The 17,634-nt window shown below is 35.4% G+C and overlaps 1 protein-coding gene across 1 annotated transcript in view; it reads left to right on the top strand.

Annotated features, from left to right (window-relative positions):
* Positions 1 to 17,634, top strand: part of LOC107565289 (receptor tyrosine-protein kinase erbB-4-like) — a 54,068-nt gene that overhangs the window by 33,654 nt on the left and 2,780 nt on the right. The window contains 8 exon segments of the mRNA XM_016250511.1: positions 4,592 to 4,809; positions 6,022 to 6,154; positions 7,090 to 7,212; positions 7,309 to 7,407; positions 8,266 to 8,323; positions 15,390 to 15,536; positions 16,095 to 16,192; positions 16,274 to 16,444. Of these exon segments, the coding sequence (XP_016105997.1) occupies positions 4,592 to 4,809; positions 6,022 to 6,154; positions 7,090 to 7,212; positions 7,309 to 7,407; positions 8,266 to 8,323; positions 15,390 to 15,536; positions 16,095 to 16,192; positions 16,274 to 16,444 (1,047 nt within the window).

Below are 17,634 nucleotides of genomic sequence, written 5' to 3'. Positions count from 1 at the left end.
AGACAGACAGACAGACAGACAGACAGACAGACAGACAGACAGACAGATAGATAGATAGATAGATAGATAGATAGACATTGTTTTGCATTACATTTCTTCAGAAATATTGTTTAAATATGCAAATGAGACAATATATAATTAAATATGCATGAATATTCATTTTTTATATTATTGTTTATATAATTTAATAACATGTTGGTGTAAAAAAGACAAAAAAAAATTAGTTTTTTTGTAAAGAAATTCATATAATACATAACATATTTCACTAATAACACTAAATTTATGCTGTACGCTGTAAGTCTTTTGACCAGTATATCATTAAGACCTTAATAAACCTAAATTCATAAATACAATTTTCAGTTGTCAAGTTGACTGTTTATATATTTATATACCAATTACACAATTTCATTCTGTCATTGTTTCATGAATAACATCATTGTGTGGGCAGTGTTTGAATCTCCACAAGTTCTGACACTAGACTATTGGGTACAGCCATGGTTACTGCAGTATTTTTTTTGTTTTATGAAGACTATCTATCATTTAGATTGCCGTTCGCCCCCAGCCACTTTGTAAACACAATTGTGTACAAACTTCTGCCTTGGGGATGTGTGAGAAAAGATTAAAAGAATCAGAGAGAGGGATGGATTTCATCTAAAAGTTATAGTCTGAACGCAGAAGGCAGCAGGACCACGTCTGGTCAGCACTACGGCATGCACAGACCAAATCCAGCTAATTGTTCCTCGGCCTGTCCCGAGCGGGCTCAGAACACACTGCCATCTGTGAATGACAAAGAGGAAACTCTCATCTGACAACAAATTTACATTCTGGTCCACCGGGAGCGTCAGAGAAGAGCTCTTTGGTTGGCACTGCTTTTCTGCTGTAGTCATTAAACAATGGCAACTCTGACCAACATCTGAATAGGATTCCCTGTGGCAGAAAAATGTAATTTAGTTCCTAACAATAATCAGCTGTGGGGGAGTGTCATATTTTGGAGAATGAACAGGGGTCTCATTACACTCAATTAATTGCACTTTAAATCAGCAGGCCCAGTCTATGAATGGGGATGTGCCAAACATCTCCAGTCACTCAACCAAGAGTTCAGACCTGAGAACAGCGTTATGTGTTTATTTTAAATTCACTTGGTGAATTTAAAACAAAATAAAATAAATAAAATAAAATAAACAATTAAGACATGTGGGTATGTAGATGGGTAAATAGAAGCCTTAGTAGCTCTGATTCTGATTATTTGGTGAATCAAATTAAATGATGTTTGGTTAATTACATTTTTAGTCATAAAACAAAAGTCAAATAATAAAATAAAACAGTTAACAGCTGTTAGTAGGTGGGTAGGTAGATGGGTAGATAATAAATATTTAAATGAAATAAAATAATGCTGAATTTACTTTTAAAATATAAAGTAAAGTAAACTAAAATATGTTAAAGGAGACCTATTATGCCCCTTTTTACAATATGTAATATAAGGGTGCTTTCACACTAGCACTTTTAGTGCGCATCCGGGTTCGATTGATGTCAGAATTCGGTTCGTTTGGATGATGTGAACGCTGTCTTCCGAACTCGGGTGCGCACCCGCAAACCGTATTCGAGTCCGCTTAAAAAGGGTGGTCTGGGGTACGGTTCGCTGCTGATGTAAACGTGACAGACGTAAGTGCCGTTATGTACCGAATCTTTGTAGACAAAACGAACGGTTCAAAAACGTAAATGTATAAAAGTGCAGAGAGCAATGTTATGCATTTGTCGCCTTCTCCTGTGCCGTCGTTACTAAGCAACGGGGTAAACAGCTGCTGGCTTGCTAATGCAAACGAACCGCGGTTCGGACCCAAATAAAATAATATGAATGCAGTCCAGCGGGGGCAGTGGGAAGGTGGAGCAATCGAACTCGGGTTCGGACCATCAAGTGAACCAAGTGTGAAAGCACCCTAAGTCTCAGGTGTCCCCAGAATGTGTCTGTAAAGCTTCAGCTTAAAACCCCCCACAGATCATTTATTATATCATTTTGAAAATGCCTATTTTGAGTGGAAGCAGAAACACACTGTTGTCATGCATGTCTCTTTAAATGAGCTGCTGCTCCCCGCCCCCTTTTCCAGAATTGGGCTGTGCCTTTACAGCTCTTTCCTCAGATACTCTGCTAAAAAAACATCTGTTTGGTTTTGATTATCATGTCTGTTGTGTCATGAAATCATGTGTTTTAAACCATATTAGTTTAAACTTCTGATTTTCTGCATGCACACATCCGAAGCATGCACATACTAAACTAAGATTTTCATGATATGCCACCTTTAAAGTAACACCCATTCAGAGTTGTAGGTAGGTAGGTGGGTAGATGTCTTGGTAGTTTGCAGTTGGTAGTTTAGTTGGTTTAGGGCATCACATTAGCACCTATTTTGACTGTAATAGTTTCCAGTGTGACAAACTTTAAACTGTGAGTGTTCGTACACTCGATTTCCATAGTTTTAAGATCTGGGAGGTTTCTTTGATTCCCACTCTGTTATTGACAAGGCACCATCTTTCCCTGTTTTGGAACCGGCTTTCAAAATTTTCCTCTGAAACATGGGCTGATGGAAACGAACAAAGGAAAGGGTATTGATGGCTCTGCTAGGCAGCCCCTCTGCCGTATCTCCTGCAATCTGAGCTGCCATCTGTTTAGATAAAATTTAAAGAGGACTGTTTGTTCTTTCCTCTCAGACCAGTGCCGAGAAAGATTTTTCTAATTAAAATGCCTTTATTTTTTCATGGATCTTACTCAGCCGACTGGTGTATTAGCCAAGTTCTCGTCAGTGTGTGAATATAGTGTCTGTGGTTCAGTTGGCTGTGGTTCAAGAAGACATGGAGGATGAGTCGGAGACAAAACAAAACCTGCTGTATGTGTTGTTGCAGAGAGAATGCATCACCTACTTTGAAATGCTTTTGATTGATAAAGGAATAATTATATGACAATTATTTCTGCATATATGGCCAGAATTGTTTGTTGGAAAATGATAAATAAAACTAAATGATATTTCATTATTTTATTTTGTTTTATTTTATTAAAATTTTGCTAATGTAATTGTTTTAAAGTATAATGTTTAATTAACCTATTTTTATTTTATTCATGTGCATATTTTAGAGATGTTCGCGAGTTTGCCAATGGATCAGTGTGTGTGGAGTGTGACAGCCAGTGTGAAAAGGCCGAAGATAAAACTTTTACCTGTCATGGCCCTGTAAGTAAACCAAGCAGTGCTATCTAAGGCTACGTTTACACGAAAACGATGTAGTCAAAAACGGAAAAGTTTTTCCATTGCGTTTTTAAAAAGTTTCACGTATACACGACAACGTTTTTAAAACAATTCGCGTAACACATATCTGCGAAAACGGCAAAAAACGCTGTATTATGTATGCCAGGCCAGTAGTTGGCGCTGTCACCTTGTTAGTAAATAGTACCTGTAGGGAGGTGACGATTAGATGTTTTATATGCGTCTCATCTGTTGGTTGTAATATTGGTGAAGTAAATCCACACTTTGCTGAAGAAGTGTTAGCAAACTCTTGAGCAGCAACAACAGTACCATGTACTTCGCCATTGCTGTATATGTTTGTTCACGCTTGCCTTTAAAATCGACACGTACTGTGCATGTCTACATACCTAACACGTACTATGCACGCGCATGACGTTACCGTTTTAAAAAATTCCCGTTTTGGGTGTTTACATGGAAACGATAATGGTGGCGTTTTCAAAAACTTGCACTTTGGAACACGTTTTCAAAAATATGCATTTTCAGTCCCCAAAACGCCGTTGTCGTGTAAACGAACAGGCAAAATGCATAAAAAGTTTCCCGTTTTTGGCTGAAAACATTGTCGTGTAAACGGCCCCTAAAGTCAACATCATCAGAATTGATCAAACTACTTTCTTGGTTGTCCGTGATTCATTTGTGCACTTTATTCCAAAGATTTTTTTCTATTTCTTTCATAAAAATGCATAAACTTGCCTCGAATTTTCCCTATCAAATCTCACCCTACATTTTTTGAGTAAAATTGAATACGAACACCATGTTGACAGTTATTAAAATACCTTTTAAATTTGCTCTGCTATTCCATTCCAACCCATCCGGGCCATCATTATGATATTTTTCAGTAAATTAAGTTAGAAGTCCTCTATTTTGTCTGTAAAATGTAAAAATTCAAGTGCCAAAGTTTTAGAATTTAAATACAGAAGAACAAAGCTGTCATCTTCTTATGATAACCTGCCTGTCCATCTCAATTCATAAGCTGCATAATTAGCAACATCAGAGCTGTCAAAGAACGTAAGAACTCGTCCAACCGTGTGACACCCGTCTCAAAATGGGCAATTACTTTGATCAAATATGTATGAATTTGTTTGTTTTCAGCACCGCTTTGTGGTTTAAGTAAAAGTTTAATGAAAGTTACTCAAACTCATAAGAAAGTACCAAAAAGTAACATGTGCATAAAATATTTGGGATAAGCATCAATAAAATATTGTAAGTAGTTTGTTTTCCTTTATTTGTCCACCCTCAAGTACGACTTCTAGACAAATTTAATTTTATATGTCATTGTCAAGCATTTTGTCTGTATGGTTTAGGGTCCAGATCACTGTGTGAAGTGCTTGCATCTCAAAGATGGACCCAACTGTGTGGAGAAATGTCCTGATGGTCTGCAGGGAGCAAACAGCTTCATCTTCAAATATGCCGAGACCAACAACGAGTGCCATCCCTGCCACCCCAACTGCACCCAGGGGTAGGTTTCTGCATGCATGTGTGTTTGTCTTTTCCTCCAGGCCAGCGCTACTCAACACACAAAGCCTATTGAGGCCCTTGAGATTTTATTATTGTCATGGCAACTGCAGTAATTACATTACAAACATCTTATTAACAAGTTCTTGCCTTGTTAATAAGGATCAGGATAAAGCAGTAAATGCTTTTGATGGTGTTTACAGCAGCATAAAACATGGATTATCCAAATTATATTTATAATGTGCACTACTGTTCAAAAATTGAAGTCGGTAAGATTTTTTACTGTTCTTGAAAGTAATCTCTGATGCTAACCAAAGTTGCATTTATTTGACAAAAAAATGTATTAACACTGTGAAATATTATTTCACAATATACTTAGTCACTTCTGATCAATTTATTGTGAACTTGCTGAATAAAAGTATTCATTTCTTTATTTAATTTCTTTTGACCTCAAAGTTTTGAAAGTTTTGAAGCCTTATTTACATATCACCTTTTAAAGCAAAGTTACAAGAAACATATAAATGTTGCATAATAATATAAACAGTAAAAAAATAAGACCATACGTTTTTCAAATGTTTCTACCATTTTACAAAAAACAAAAAACTATTAACTCGAGATACATGCGATATTACAACAATGTGAAGCTTTTTTTATCGTAAGAATATCATAATTATCATTCATTTGTTACGAATAATTTGCTTTACAAATAAGAAAGAAAATAATTGAATGATATATGATATACCTGTACAAATAATAAAAAAAATACACATAATATGATGATTCGATCATAACACATGCCACACATACAGTATCCTTCTGACTTTTATATTAAAGAATTGCTAAATAAAATATAAGTGCAGCCTTCGACATATAATATATGAAGGTCAAAAGCAAAGTATTTCATAACTAAATTTCTAACACTAAATTTCAGGAAACTAATAATCAATTAATCAAATACAGTCAACACATTACAGAATCTTTCCAAGTAGTTTTTTTTTCCAACTAGAAGCTTGATTTATGATTTAAAAAAAAAAAAAACATGCCACTATTTCTGGAAAAGCAGTGGTCCTTCTTAAAAGTCCAAGTTTTTACTGAGAGTTGACACTTTTTCTCACTTTTATAATATTAACAGAAAAATAATATGACAGTGCGTAGAGCTGTGGTTGTGATTGCATCGATAATACCTTTTCCCTTAAAAACAATGCAGTATTTTATATACTCTGAATTGTTCTAACAGTATATTATGGTATATGTTTTAAATCCTTGCATTTTCCTCCAGGACTCCTCTGATTGCAGCTGGGGTGATTGGGGGGATGTTTGTGGTCGTAATTGTGGCCCTCGGATTTGCTATCTTTTTCCGACGGAAGAGCATCAAGAAGAAAAGAGCTTTACGCCGTTTCCTGGAAACAGAGGTGCGAGCTAAAAATCGGACAGCATTTAAAATGATTTTGAATAATTTGGTTGCAGAGAATTAATCTGAAAAACATTTGGTCTCATGAGACGCAAAGAGAGAGAGGGAGAGAAAAAAGAAAATCAGATAGAAAACTGGCCAGTGAAATTGTTGTTGTGGTGCATGTGGGGTCTATAGCCAGTCTCAATTTTCCATTTGAAAGTGCCTCTTTCACTTCAATGGCGGGGAAATCTCAAATGGAATAATGGAGATCATTCTCAGATCCTTAAATGGAAACTTATGAAAGTACTTCAAAATGTTCTGCAGCCAGTATGTGTGTGAGTGTGTGCATTTGATATAAAGTTTAAGTCAATATTATGGAATCTGCAGTTCTGTTAGATGTTAAGGAGTTTAGAGCACCAAGTTGATCTACTGTTAACAGTATCTACTATTGTTTCAGGTTGATTTGTTTTTAGTTGAGGTTTAAAGGTGAAAATGAAAAGACAAAAGGCATTGTGGTTTTGAATGGTCTCAATACAGATATCTAGTTTGAGGCCCTGAAAGCTCTGTTGAAGGCATATGCACTTGGAAATTGGTTTGGGATTATAAGCAAGTCCACTAACTTCTTGATAAGTCTAAAGATCAGCCAAGAAATGGTAAGTCAAGTTAAATAATGTCACTGAAAGAATCTCTGTATAAACACAGGCTTAACTCGAGAAGCAAAGAAGGGAAATCAAAGACTGAGCAATGCAAACTGAAAACTTAAAATAGGCAAAACCCAGACTATAATCAAATGAATACATTCATACATGATGACAATAATATTATCAGACAGAACATGAGTCTATTATAGAGCTAACCTGTGACTGGTGGATCAAACTGAAGTAGACATTGTAGTTATGTGTGAATTTGTGATTATGCTGAGTGATTTTGATGTTGCTTGTGTCTTTTGAGCAGCTGGTGGAGCCTTTAACGCCAAGCGGCACAGCGCCCAACCAGGCACAGTTGCGTATACTGAAAGAGACAGAGCTTAAGAGGGTCAAGATCTTGGGAACAGGAGCCTTTGGCATTGTTTACAAGGTGCTACATTAACATTTATGATTTGTGTGTTTTGCGGTTCCTCAACAATATATTAGTTAACATGTAATTGACTTCTGCTGCCATCTTCTTTATAAGGGAATCTGGGTTCCAGAAGGAGAAACTGTGAAGATTCCAGTGGCCATAAAGATACTCAATGAAAGCACAGGACCAAAAGCCAATGTGGAGTTTATGGATGTGAGTAATTTACAATTAAACCTTACTTTACTTGTTACCATCATTTGAAAAATAAAAATGCAAGGGAATGGATTTACTGAAAATGTCATTTTCACCAACAGTGCAAATCAAATAACCGACACAATCATTTCTGGAAATTACATGCATTATTGTGTATGTTTAAAAGTAGATGAATATAATGTAACTAACCAGCTTAGGCTATTGCTTTTAAGGCTATATGGCCTTTGACTTGATAGCTTAACATCATGCTGTTCACGTGAATAACAAATTGTTACACTTATTTTCAGGCTTACTTTGAAATTGCTTTCTGCAATTGCATAAATGTACACTAGTAAAAGTAAAAAGTTTGAGGTTGGTAAGATTTTGAAAGAAGTCTGTTTCAGGATTCTTTGACAAATAGACATTTCAAAAGAACAGCCTTTTTGGAAACGTTGAATGCCTTTGCTGTCGTTTTTGTTCAATTTAACCAATCCCTACTGAATAAATTTAAAAATATAAATAAACATTTAATTTACTGACCCTAAACCGTTGTACAGTGTAAAGAAAAGTCTAAAGGCGAACTTTTTAAATTAAGCTTGTGACCTTTATTAAGCTGTTAGTATGCTTTGTGATGTGCCAGTGTAAAGTGCTAAGGTTCTCAATTGCTTCTATGAGGTGCGAGAGAGATTGAAACTGAAACTGCAGATTCAGACCTTCTCCTGCAGGCATATTGGGCCTCTCTTGTGGTTTTGGAGGGGTTTTAAATTATGGTTTTAATTTGGTTTCCCAATATGTATTGTATTGTATTATGAGATACTTGACGATAAACCCTGTTGATGAAAACAGCACATTTACAGTCTTTCTGTTTTTGTCTTCTAGGAGGCACTGATCATGGCCAGCATGGAGCATCCTCATCTAGTGAATCAACTGATGTATTGTGAAGTGAAAAGCTGCATATGTCATTAAAAAAATCCATCCAAGCGATGTCTTCTGAAAAGACTAACTCAGATAGCTTGGGAGAGTACATTTTCAGCTAATTAAATTTTTTTGGTGAACTATTCCTTTAAGACATCCACTAATGCATATGTGGTTTTCTAGCTGAGCAAGTGCAACTCACTAGTGGGGCAGCAGGTCTCCCAACCCTTTTTTCAGCTTTTTCTGTCCTCAATTCAATTTAGATATATTGTTTGTTAATAAGCCTTTCCTATGTATATTTATTTATTTATTTTAAATCGCCTTTTTATGTTTATGCTGTTTAAAGCTGACATTCATCTTTTTCCATCGCCTCTCAAACAATCCCTAATCCAAGCTGAATAAGCTCTTTCATTCAGCCTGCTGATCACTCTGGAAAATGCAGAAAGCCTCTGAAACCCTCCAATTACCACAAGGTATCCGCTTCACTAATAGATGTGTGGAGTTTGGATTTGGAGGATTGAAGGCCTGATTGGATCATTCATTTCAAGATGGTTGATTATGAAAAGAGCTGAGGTGTCCTTATCACAGATTAGAGTGAACTGGGCTAATTCAAGCCGCCTGCAGCTGATGGGACTCTGTGCTCATGAATGATTTAGTAATGTTTGCTTTTGAAGATGTGGGCAAAGGAAGAAATCTTGATCCAGTTCTGAAATAATTCTAATATTTTTATGCGGATGTTTTTCCATTCACTCATCTGATTTCAGTCTCATAGGATTGCCTGGGCTTTAGCCAACTATGCTTTAGCCAGCTATAAATAGTTTTATGTGAACATCTTTCATAACACATTGGCTTTGAAATTTGTCCATTTTCATATTTTTCACAGATGTGGTTTTAAGCAAGGCATGTCTTTTTCAGTCTAAAATTGAAATCTGATTGTAATATATTGCATGCACTGTCATTCAGTTTATGATAATACATAAAATTTACATTACATTTTTCTTTCATGTTCCAGTTTAAAGGGAAAAGGGTTGTGTAGAGTGTAAAATCTGTTGCATAACAGAATTTGTAATTTGAAAAATCAGTACATATGCGACAAATGGAAGCATATGCTGCATGATGTATCTGAATACATCATGCATTGGTTTCCGCTTTAAATTATATAAAATTAGTTTTGCAGAAACTTGCTGCTATTGCAATAATTCTGGTTCATTCTGAGGCCCCTCGCGGATTTTCATCACAGAATATAATAATATAAAATAAAAAAAGAATATATTGCTTGCCAAAAGTTTAGAATAATTAAGGTTAATTTAATTTTTATACAATTTTATTTAGTTTTTGCGAGATGTCTCTTATTGTTACGGGGCTGACGAGAAATGAGACATGCGGGTCCAAATGCAAGGCTTTATTCGTAGACATGGTTAGAGACAGGCAAGGGTCAGATAATGGCAACGGGTATATAGAGGGCAAGACACAAGAATATTCCTAGGACTAGCGTGGGTCTACGTTCGGCGAACAGAATTAACAGGGCGTAAATCCAAGTACAATGCTAAGGTCCAGGCAGGGGCAAACAGTATCTGAATAAGACAAGACGAGAGGGGGAATCCGAGGTACACAGGCAAAGATCAGGATACAGGAAAACAGTCAAGGCAAGACTAAGGTAAGGCTATGAAAACTAACGGGTTCCGTAGAGTAGCTATCGCTAGGTGAGTGATATATGCTAAGCAATACTCGGCCATCTGAACGAGGAAGTCCAGGGCTGTGTCCGAATCGCCCCCTATACCCTCATTCACTATTCCCTACATTAGGTCACTAATTCAGTTCACTAGAAGGAGTGAATGAAAACGAGTGAGTGAATTCGGACACTGAGTGCACCGGAAGGAATGCCGCTTTTGCATTGTTTGTGCTTGCTGTTTATTAATCATTTGAAACTAGCAAACTAGCAGCTCCAGTAGTAAGATTAAAGGATTTATCTTGAACTCTGTCACGGAAATTATGTATAAACCCTAATCAAACAATTTAATAATCAATTTACAATGAATTTATACCCGTGTTGTACATTATGCTGTACGCCATGGATTAGCGCTTTGTAAAAATGAACGGATTGATTATTCAGCTGCGGGCGCCATCTTCTGGCGAGATGCGGGAATTCATTCGGCGCGTCACTCTCACGGTGCATTATGGGCATTCTCTAGCCGTTGAGTGTGCACCAGTTGTACACTCGTTTTTGCAGTGCATTGTGGGATGGAATGAGTGCTCTCGAGAACGTCCACTATGGTTTCGGACACCACTAAAAATGGCTGTTCCCTCAAATAGTGCCCTATTTAAGGGTATAGGGGGCGATTTCGGACACAGCCCAGGGCTTATAAAGCATGTCTGATTGGATTCAGCTGTGCGTGTGTAATCAGTGCATTCAGCTGTGTGTGTGTAATCAGTGCAATGGATGATGGGAACTGTAGTCCGGAGTAACATGGCTTCATGTGTAATGCAATATTGTATGAAAACACTATCATGTCAGTAAAGTACTATTAACAATTAAAGCATGAAAGCGTGAAAATGAAGGGTGAAGCTGATTTTGTGTTGATGCTTGAAAACTGGATTGATCATGTATGAAGCAAACAGCATCAAGTTCAGCCTTGAGTTTTCATAAATAACAAATTATGTTTACACATCTTCTTTGGCCAGCTAGCTGCAAACTTTCATCGGTTGGAGGCTTAGCAGAAAAGACAGCATTTTTTTTCTTTGTGGAGCGTGACGCAGTTAGTCATCATTGTCTTTGTTCCAGCAGTGTGTGATGGACCCTGTGTATTTATCACAAATTATACCATGTTGTCTGATGAACCTCCTGTGCTGCCCACGCACTACAGCTTTTCAGACAGTATGTAGTCCTGTTATCCTCCTCCTCCATAACACATCAAGGAAACAGACAACATTATTGTGCGAGTAGATTTGCAGTGTAGGGCTCAAGAGAGTTTGTGAGTGTGAATCCCTCTTGCAATGCAAGTGTAGTGAATGAACTAGATGCAGATGTGAGAGGTCTGATCACATAGTTATGCATTAAAAGAATAGCTCAACTAAAAATTTGAATTTGCTGAATATTTACTCACCCTCATGCCCTCAAGTTTTTTTTTTTTTTTCAATGGAACAGCTTTGGAGAAATTTAGCATTCCATTAGTTACTCACGATTGGATCCTCTGCAGTGAATAGGTGCCGTCAGAATGAGAGTCCAGACATCTGATAAAAACATCACAATAATCCAAAATAGTCTTGTGAAGCAAAAAGCTGCATGTGTGTAAGAAAGAAATACATCATCAAGGCAGTTTAACTTTAAACCTTAGTTCAACGGTTAAAGTACATAATCCAAAATTGTGCTTCCTCCAGCAATAAAATAAGGTATTATAAAATTATTTATTGCATTAGCTAATATGAACCAACAATGGGCAATATATATTTTATAGCATTTATTAATCTTTATTAAATGATGAGTTATTGTTCATTGTTAGTGTGAAGCAATAGCATAATGCCATGTATTCAAATAGTATCGTACAACTGTTAATTGTAATACTAATTAAGTACTTTTAATTAAATTGTCGCATTTTATGTTGCATGTTTAATTCAGTGAGTAGCATGCATTTATCGTTTTAGAAACTAACAAACAAACGGTTGTTTTGTTTGTTTTTTGCATTTGCATTTGTATACACAGTGCATTGATGTAAAATGTCTTGGCAGTCTAATCATATGAAGAGTCAAGAAGGAGATGTAGTTTGGCAGAGGATGAAGATACAGAGTGTCTGACCTGCAATAAACTGTCTTTCATAAGTGAGGGGGGATGTTTAATGTAACGATGTACGGCCCAACACTGACTGCTCTGAATGGAGATTAATTCGTGAAATATGCCTGTGCTGGCATTGCAGTTCTGAGATATTAACTGTAATTTACTAAAAGCAGAAAAAAAGGGATTGAGGTGTTTAGGGATGCCAAAATTGATTGACATAAACAGAAAAGGTTCCTGTAGCTGAAGTAGTTATTGCAGATGTCTTGCTATATTTAAAGTGCAAGTTGTTATTGATCAAGTATTTCACTACTACATCAGCAATATATTATCTCACTAATGACCTCACTGTCTTTATTTTTAACCAATTTTTATTCAAAACAACTTTTTATCATTTATTTTAACACAAATGGTACATATAAATTAAAAAATATAAAGAAATATATGCCAGAAATGACATTTTTTCCCCAACAGTGATCTTTGTACCATTATGACAGTATGACTATTGTAAGGTCCCATTTATTAACATTAGTTAACATGAACTTACAATAGACAGTATTTCTACAGCATTTGTTAGTCTCAGTTTATAGAAATTTCAGCATTTACTAATACATTTTTTCAAGTCAGAAATTGTATCTGTTAACATTAATTAATGCACTGTGAACTAGCATAAATAAAGACTGTAATAAATGCTAAAATAAATATCTTGTTTATTGTTAGTACTCTATCGCTCTCTCTCATATATATATATATATATATATATATGTGTGTGTGTGTGTGTGTGTGTGTGTGTTTGTTTTTTCCCATGAAAATAATGTTTCAATATTGAATTATATATATATATATATATATATTTAATCAATAAAAAAATGAATGCAGTAATAACATGGTAACATTCATTGAAATCTTTTGTGACATAAAAAAATCTCTATATAGTCACTTTTGATCAGTTTAATGCATCCTTGCTAAATAAATGAGGTGATTTCTTAAAAAAAAAATCTTACTGACCTCAAACTTTAAAACGGTAGTGTACATTCAAGCAACAAATAAAACATCACACTGTCAAACTGTATTAGAATGAATTTAGCCTCATCTTGACATGAGACACTCACTGAAGATGCTACCAAGGCATTATTAAGTAAAGGAAAAAGCAGCTCAACAGGTTTTGAAGCAGATGTTATGTTCTGCATGGATAGCTTAAGATATTCTGTGTTATATGTTGTGTTTCTTCTTATGTGTGCACTCTGCGTGACTGTGTTTGAGAGAGGGAGAGAGTAAATGTTAGAGAGTGTGTGTAGAAAGTGTGCAGTGGCGGCTCTTAAAGCAGTGTCTGTAGTGCCGTCGTGTGATGGATGGGTCAGTGTCTCTCTCCATATCACAGAGAAAATGTATTTTAACACAATGTTCTTGTCTGACTCATGCATGTTCACCTGAAACCTTTTGTGACATAAAAAATCTCTATATAGTCACTTTGATCAGTTTAATGCATCCTTGCTAAATAAATGAGGTGATTTCTTAAAAAAAAAATCTTACTGACCTCAAACTTTAAAACGGTAGTGTACATTCAAGCAACAAATAAAACATCAAACTGTCAAACTGTATTAGAATGAATTTAGCCTCATCTTGACATGAAACACTCACTGAAGATGCTACCAAGGCATGTATTAAGTAAAGGAAAAAGCAGCTCAACAGGTTTTGAAGCAGATGTTATGTTCTACATGGATAGCTTAAGATATTCTGTGTTATATGTTGTGTTTCTTCTTATGTGTGCACTCTGCGTGACTGTGTTTGAGAGAGGGAGAGAGTAAATGTTAGAGAGTGTGTGTAGAAAGTGTGCAGTGGCGGCTCTTAAAGCAGTGTCTGTAGTGCCGTCGTGTGATGGATGGGTCAGTGTCTCTCTCCATATCACAGAGAAAATGTATTTTAACACAATGTTCTTGTCTGACTCATGCATGTTCACATAAATTCTCAGACAGCTGCATAAGTAACTCTGAGCAGCGATAGCTGTTGCCTCTGTAAGAAAAAGTCGGCAAATGACATCTCACAGAGAGCCATGAATTAGTCAAGGGGTTTGGCTGGTTGGGAGATGCTTGAAATGCACCATTATGAGGGCAAAGAGCATCATTTTTCATTGGTAGGACTTTTTTTCTAATAAAAAAAAATATATATAGATATATATAGATGTTTTGCTAGTGACGATTTTTAGAGAGCTCTTAAAAAAATGAATTGCAGTCGACATAAACATGTCATGCGCTGAATAATATATTAATATATTATTATTGCATATATTTTAATATGCTGTTTATTTTCTTATTAGATTTCACAGAATGTTTGATCTCAATGTGGCAAATGTATATGTTCAATTAATATATTTTAGTTTGAAAATGTTCCCATTAATAACTCTGATTCAACGATGTATTTGCATGAATTCATTTGCATCATCACTCAAAATGTTCACAGAAGTCTCTGTATGGCATGCATATTATATTATATATACGTGTGTGTGTGTGTGTGTGTGTGTGTGTGTACATAGTAAAAATACACTAGTGTCAAAAGTTTAAGATCAGTACGATCATATGTCTGCGTTTATGTAACTGTCTTTAATTTAACTCATTTATCTAGATGCTTTAATATAGATACTTACTGAATAAAAGAAATAATTTGCTGGCCTCACACTTTTAAAAAGTGTTGTATATATTGCTGTTTTTAATATGCATTGTTACATTGGTGCGTATAAATGAAAATAAATAAAAATCTGTACAATTATATATAATTAATATTGACATTTACATATTAACATTCATTTTATATTAATTATTAAATTTTTATACTATTTATTTATTTATTTATTTATTTGTTTGTTTGTTTATTTATTTATTTATTTATTAAGATCTATTTTTGGCAAATGTATGAGTTTATTTGGATAGGACCGTAGTTAGACAGAAAGCGAAGTGCGAGAGAGAGAGGGTGGACAGGATCAGGAAAGGTCCGCAAACTGGGACTCGAACTCGGGACACCAGAAGCGCAACGGCGCTACATATGGGCGTCTATCAGCGCCACACAGTTTATTTTAATTTTTTGTGTTCTCAAAGAATTCTATAAGCAAAATTAAGGATTAAATGCAAATTAGCATAGTTGGGAGTATAAAACTGCAAAGAGCTGCTAAACAAAACACAAAATTGGGATACTGTTTTCTACAAGGTAATGAAAGTTAAATGTAGGTAAAGACAGCACGTTCTCTATAAGTTTCACATACACCTCCTGTAGTTTCATTACCATCTTGCTAGCTAACAGTGGACTATGTTTCACATTCATTCAGGGGTGACTATCTGGGAGCTGATGACGTTTGGAGGAAAGCCCTATGATGGGATTCCCACACGTGAGATTCCAGACATCTTGGAGAAGGGCGAGCGTTTGCCCCAGCCACCCATCTGCACCATAGACGTCTACATGGTGATGGTCAAATGTGAGTCATATTCTGAGACTTTCTGATCTGTTCATACAGTATATGCTTTCCTTTGTATCGACCAATGGTAGAGGAAGTGTTTCAGAAACCTGATGTTGTTTCAGAAATTCCATTTGGTGGCACAGAAATGACGCGCTTCACCTTTAATACGATTATGCTGTGCCATTTTGCTAATGAAGTAAAATGTAAAAAGCGATAGCCAAATCTGGTACGTTAGTCTTGTATTTGCTGTCACTTTTATATCCAGCTCTCTTTATGCACTCGCACTCTGTTTTGTTTTGGCACAGTCAATTCCACAAAGAAGTGAAAAGAGATGAATATTAGATCTGTTCGTCATAATCAGATTTGACTGGAAGCCGCCGTTTATGATTTGATTCAACATAACAATTGCAACACCTTAGAGAGTTTAATATTCTTAAACTCAATATATGCAAATATATAAAATGCATATATATAGAGTATTTATTTATTATATGAAAATGTAAAGGAAGATTTTACTTGCAAAGTTGAATTTTGTTGTATATTTCTGATTTACTGTTGGCCTGTCTTCACCTCCAGGCTGGATGATTGATGCTGATAGTCGGCCTCGGTTTAAAGAACTCGCTGCAGAGTTCAGCCGCATGGCACGAGACCCTCAGAGATACCTCGTCATACAGGTGGGGATTGCTTAACTTCTCTTTGCTTGAAATTTTGAAACGTTCCTGGAGTTCAGTGGATTATACTAAATGTCATCTCAGGGGGACGATCGCATGAAGCTGCCCAGCCCCAACCACAGTAAGTTCTTCCAGAGTCTTCTAGATGAGGAGGAGCTGGATGACCTGATGGATGCTGAGGAGTACTTGGTTCCTCATTCCTTAAATGCTCCTCCCACTTCCCATATGCCCCACCCACATGTAGATTCAAATCAAGTAAGCACCATGGTACCACAGTTTATGGTCACTTCACAGCAGGAATCAAAATACAAACAATAAAATATGTTTTTAATTTTATTAATTTGATTTTATTTCATTGTTTTGTTTTGTTTTGTTTTGCAAGTTTTCTGCCCGTTCCTTAAGACATCATGTGTTTTTATTCCTAGTACATTTATGGACATAATTACATAAAAATTGTAATTCTTCTTTAACATAATCATTGTTTCCAGGTTTTACAGTAATGCTAGATTTTCAATCCCAGTTTATCAGCACGGTTTCAAACCTTTTGATCTACTGTATTTGTTTATTAATATTTTTGGTTTATTTGTTCATTCATTCACCTATATGATGATGAATGCTTTACATTTATACTCCCATTCAAAAGTTTGAGGTCAGAAAGATTTTTGTTTTTAAAGTTTTGGAAGAAGTCCCTTATGCTTGCCAAGGCTGTATTTATTTGATCAAAACATACAGTAAAACAGTAATATTGTGAAATATTATTATAATTTAAAACAACTACATATAACAATTTTAATATATTTTAAAATTTAATTTAATCCTATGATGCAAAGCTGAATTTTCAGCATCATTACTCTATCATTACATTATTTTTTTTAAGGATTCTTTCATGGTTCAAACAAACAGCATTTATTTTGAGATTGAAATATTTTGTAATAATGTAAAAAAAATATATATCTGCTTTTACTTTTGATCAATTTAATGCATCCGTGCTGAATAAAAGTATTAATTTCTTTCTAAGAAAAAAAAACTTGGTCAAACGGAGGTCAAATTGTCACTGAACACTATATGGAGCAGTACCTCTGCACCTTGCTTTTATTATTACTGTTTGAATAGACTCTCTCCATTGCCAAGTTGGTCACAGCCTTTCATTTCACCTGAGTAAGGAAAAAAACAGGCAAAATTACATTCACTTCCTGCTTCATACAATAACATGCCACTTTAAACTTGAGCTTTGATATAGCTTAGAAAGTGTTAAAAATCTTACATATACAGTATGATCAATACAATGGTGTCCAAAAGACCACATTGAGAATTATGAAAAGCAAAAAACAAAATGTTAGGTTGTTTTCACTAGTGGTCTCACACTTTTGGGCCCCACTGTATATATATATATATATATATATATATATATATATATATATATATATATATAGTGTTTTTTTTGT

This window comes from Sinocyclocheilus grahami, unplaced genomic scaffold (assembly GCF_001515645.1).
Source record: "Sinocyclocheilus grahami isolate Dianchi unplaced genomic scaffold, SAMN03320097.WGS_v1.1 scaffold25.1, whole genome shotgun sequence".
In the NCBI taxonomy this organism is placed as follows: domain Eukaryota; kingdom Metazoa; phylum Chordata; class Actinopteri; order Cypriniformes; family Cyprinidae; genus Sinocyclocheilus; species Sinocyclocheilus grahami.
This window is presented reverse-complemented; position numbering and strand designations above follow the sequence as displayed.